Source organism: Crassostrea angulata, chromosome 4 (genome assembly GCF_025612915.1).
Source record: "Crassostrea angulata isolate pt1a10 chromosome 4, ASM2561291v2, whole genome shotgun sequence".
NCBI classification, from domain to species: Eukaryota; Metazoa; Mollusca; class Bivalvia; order Ostreida; family Ostreidae; genus Magallana; species Magallana angulata.
The window spans coordinates 3,307,289-3,311,862 of NC_069114.1; the positions used below are offsets into that span (position 1 = coordinate 3,307,289).

Consider the following 4,574-nt stretch of genomic DNA (forward strand, 5'->3'; position numbering starts at 1 on the left):
TAAGGGATATGGGCGCCTGTAAAGTATTTGTTGCATAATTAAAAAAAAGATACATGCTACGATGATGATGTCGCTTGAACATATGTTTTTCATTATCTTGTCAATCTAATTGTAATATAGTATTGTTTGGATATTGCGTAATTTGAGAGTTAAAAGCTTCACATGAAGACATGTATACCCGCTTTCATTTTGCTTATAGGGAATAACTCCCAGTGCGTAATAGTGTTTTAAAGTCGCAATCAGTACTTTCCTTGTCTAAATATATCCCCAACTTATTACAGACATGCCTTAATCTGTTTTATGAAAGGTCAAACAAAATCTTCAATACTCTACAGTCTAGGGGTTACATTGATACATCGAAAATAATGTAGCTAATGAACTTATTTTCAAGATTTCAAATTGATTTTCTAAAGTCCTGATTAATCAGAAGTTAAGGTAGTGTGTATCAATATCTGTTAGACCCTGGCAAGTGTAGGGATGGTTTTATTAAGATTGATTGGCAATCCTTTCATGACCTGAAGCTGTAACGGAAGACCTCCTCGTTGCTTGCAACGAACTTATCTCTAGTTAATTGTTTATGATTCGATTGTATTTGTCAACATTGTATGCTCATATTGGCTTTTTATAAATTTGAAATAAAACGTCTCGAAAATTCCGAGGAGGTGAGGCATGATATTCATTCCTCGGGAAACACGATGTTTTGCTCGCCCTGTCACGTGACTCTTTAGACTAATTAGTTTACGTGTTATATAAAATTGTCATATTGAGGTATAATTATACAAATAAGGTTTCAAGGAAGTACCATTTACAGCACGAAATTGTGTTATCTTTTTTAGCCAAAAATGTTTCCAAACAAGTGTCAACCACATATCGAGGGAAATTGACTCTTTTGGTGTTTTAGAAAAATGTCCCTGTTCAGATATACATCAAAATCACAAAAATAGGGTTTAAAAAAGTATTTTAAGTTTAAATGGGCAGGAAGGGGTTTTGTTTTCAAAGTTGAAAAATATAATTGAGTACAACTGAATATTGAAACCGATGGTCAGAAATGTTGTATGTTTTAACATGTCATATATATATTTATGATATGACTTAATCTGCATTCAAATTGATAATGCAGAGCAGGTTGAATTCATCTCATTTGAGAATCGAAATACGATATTTATGATTCAAAATTTGAGATTCAATATCTTATTTAACCATTCAAATTATAAATTTGATACCGGTATCATACAACAGGAACCAGTTCTTAAAAAATGTATTAACATGCTCTTAAATACATATAAACAATATTTTCACTGTTTCATATATATTTTCCAAACAGATCATATCATAAGCAAGTAGGAATGCAGTGTGTAATGTGTAAATGAGTTCACTCGCTTCTTTGCTTGTCAATGTAAAATTAAAAGGCATACAATTTTTCTCAATCACTAATTAGATTTATATTTAATATCAAATGTCCCTGCTTTGGGTAAATCAAAAGTGAATCAAGAATAACAAATGATTGGCAATGAAGGAGGAAAACCTAACTTCTGCTTAACTATTAGATAGACAAGTTCCAAGGACAGGTCGGCTCTATTCGGGCCCCTAACCCTGGCACTTGCTATCTTCCCTGACAAACTGTCAGTAATGTGTTTTACAAACAACTCTAATATACAATACCACACAATAGAACAGCTTCGGCTCTATTCGGGCCACTGATCTAATTGTGTGGGTCCAGAAGTTTAATATAGTGTTTCTGTTACCTTCTCCTTCCACTGCTCAAACAGGAATGACCCCGACTCTCAGCTTCTCTCACTTATATACACATGGGAGAGTCCATTGGAAAGGGATGTCGGGTTATTCCATTATTAACATTGATTTATAATAGGACAAAATTCTTTACATTACCCACGCCTCTGGGTTCATTCGTCCCGAATGACAAAACATTTAAAACTTTTTTTTTTCTTTTCTTTTTATTCAATGTGATCCACAAAAAAATGCAAACTTTAAAACTGCCTAATAGTGGTTAACAAGTACAATGCTCATAACACTATCTGTGTTGAAGATAACAATTCAAAATTTAAAACAAGATCAATTGCTCTGTCGTGGTTTCTTTAATGTCAACCTCGCCCTCTCTGTACTTCCTGACAGTCTTTACTGAAATTTCTCTTCTAAACTCTGTTTGTGTACTAACGTCAATCTTCGCTTTCTTCGTTTGACAATCATCTACGTTGGGTTTTCTGACATCATCTGTTGATGTACGTTTCCCTGGAAGAGAAGGGGTCGTTTTCTTGCGGAAAACACGGCCCACCATGAGATCCGATATCTCTTTATTGACTGTTTCTTTAATCTTATTTCCATCACTGGCACAAGTTGTACTACTGGACGTAGTTTCCGTTGAAAGTAGATCACCTGGGTCTTGTGACAACCATTCTTCATCTTCTGATTCGTCCTCACTTGACACAATATTATTGGCATTTTCAGTGTTCTTCGCCTTTTCCGGGACTTCGTCTGTTTCAACCAGCTTCTGGCCCAATGCAATAGGACTTTCTGTCAATCCAGTGTGCGCTCTCTTCATATGTCTTCTGACATTACACTCTTTCTGGGACGTAAAATCGCAAAAATCACATGAATGCTCCTTCATTGCACACTCTACCACATGGGTGGAAAACTCAACATCACCATGGAAAACACTGGAACACATTGGACATTTCCTCGTCCCGCTTCTCTTTGTCATCTTTGTCTTCGCCATGCCTTTAAATCTAAAACGACAAAGAAAGAACATTAGGTTCTAGTATTTAGTATGGCATATAGTATATAATCTAATAATCAGTCTCATAATCTTTTAACCATACAGGGGGTCTTCTACTACGAAACTGTCTTGCAGGCAGTTCTTTTTCTTTACAAGATTGTTGCTCAGTTTCATATTTCTGCTGTTCACTGACAACAACACTCTCGTTTTTGTAATTTGTATTTTCTATTTGAGCCTTTGTATTGTCGCTACATGTTTGATCTTGGAATGTTTCCTCTTTCTGCTCTTCAACACAGTCAGCCGTTTCACCAACTAACGTTTGGGGTCGTTTCAGTCTAATTCTATCAACATGTATGACTTGATTTGACTCACGTTGACCACAATTCACTTTGTACGCAACATCTGACATTTTCTTTATGATTCTATATGGTCCACGCCAATAGCTGGTAAACTTGGGCGACTGACCTGACTTCGTTCTTGGAAAATACACATACACCTCATCATTTTCCTTGAACTGTCCCCAGTTTAATTTCTTGTCATGGTAATGTTTTTGGCGAACCATAGCTTGCTCTGTATTTGCTCGGACAGTTTTATGTGCATTTTCAAGTCTATCTTGCAATTGCCAAACCCATTCATTTTGAGGAACTGGTTTAATAGCGGAAGGTACATCATACATGATATCCAAGGGAGTGCAAACCTCTCTTCCAAGCATCAATGAATTTGGCGAAAACCCAGTTGTTTCATGGATGGTTGACCTATATGCCATCATGACATACGGTAAATGTTCATCCCAATCTGTATGGTTTTCATTTACAAAATTGCTAAGCATAGTTGTTAGTGTTCGATTGAAACGTTCCACCATACCATCCGATTGGGGGTGGTATGGTGTTGTATGTGTCTTTCTGATGCCCAACAAAGAACACATTTCTGAGAACAACTTGCTTTCGAACTGTCGACCTTGGTCCGAATGGATAACTGCTGGTGTGCCAATTCGACAGATCACTTCTTCCACAATGACTCTAGCTATTGTGATGGATTCCATATTTGGGATTGCAAAGCTTTCTGTCCACTTTGTATAATAGTCTGCAACTACCAAGATGTATTTGTTACCTTTCTTTGTTAAAGGTAACTCACCCAAAATGTCTGTCGCTATCCTTTCCAAAGGATAACCAGAATGTACTACTTTCATGGGTGCACATTTGGTAACATTGTCAGTCTTCCTTTTAGAACATAATTCGCAACCCGCTATATATTGACGCACATCTCGCTGTAAACCTGGCCAGTAGTACCTACTGCGAATCTTAGACAATGTTTTCTTAATACCGAGATGTCCTGCTGTTTTCTCGTCATGATATTGGGTAAGAACTGTACGTCGCTCGGAGAATGGAACTATATACTGATAGAGAGTCTGATTAGACGACATGTCTTCCCATTTACGACAAACAAGATTATCTTTGATGCACAATCTGTCAAACTGAGAAACCAGTGACTTCAGATAATGGTTTTCTGGCGATACTTTCTTAACACCTGGAAATGAACCTCCCTCTACCCATGCACGCAACTTCTGGAGATCATTGTCATTTTTCTGAGCCAACAACAATGACTGACCTTGCCCAATTTGGTTACAGTTTAGATTTTCACCTTCCCAATCACTGTGGTATCCGCACTGTTTACAAGGTAGTCTGCTCATGGCATCAGCATTTGTATGTAGCCTTCCAGGTCGATGTTCTATTCTGAAGTTGTATGTTGACAGTACATCGATCCAGCGTGCAAACTGTCCTTCTGGGTTTCTGAATTGCATCAACCACCTGAGGGAACTATGGTCTGTTCTGACAAGGAA

At 37.2% G+C, this 4,574-nt stretch overlaps 1 protein-coding gene across 1 annotated transcript; it reads right to left on the reverse strand.

Moving 5' to 3' along the window:
• Nucleotides 1-1,371: 1,371 nt before the first annotated feature.
• LOC128180236 (hunchback-like protein) lies at nucleotides 1,372-3,937 on the reverse strand. Its single transcript, XM_052848163.1, has one exon. It carries the CDS (start codon nucleotides 2,765-2,767, stop codon nucleotides 2,063-2,065), a length of 705 nt encoding a protein of 234 aa, XP_052704123.1. The 5' UTR covers nucleotides 2,768-3,937; the 3' UTR covers nucleotides 1,372-2,062.
• Nucleotides 3,938-4,574: the final 637 nt, after the last annotated feature.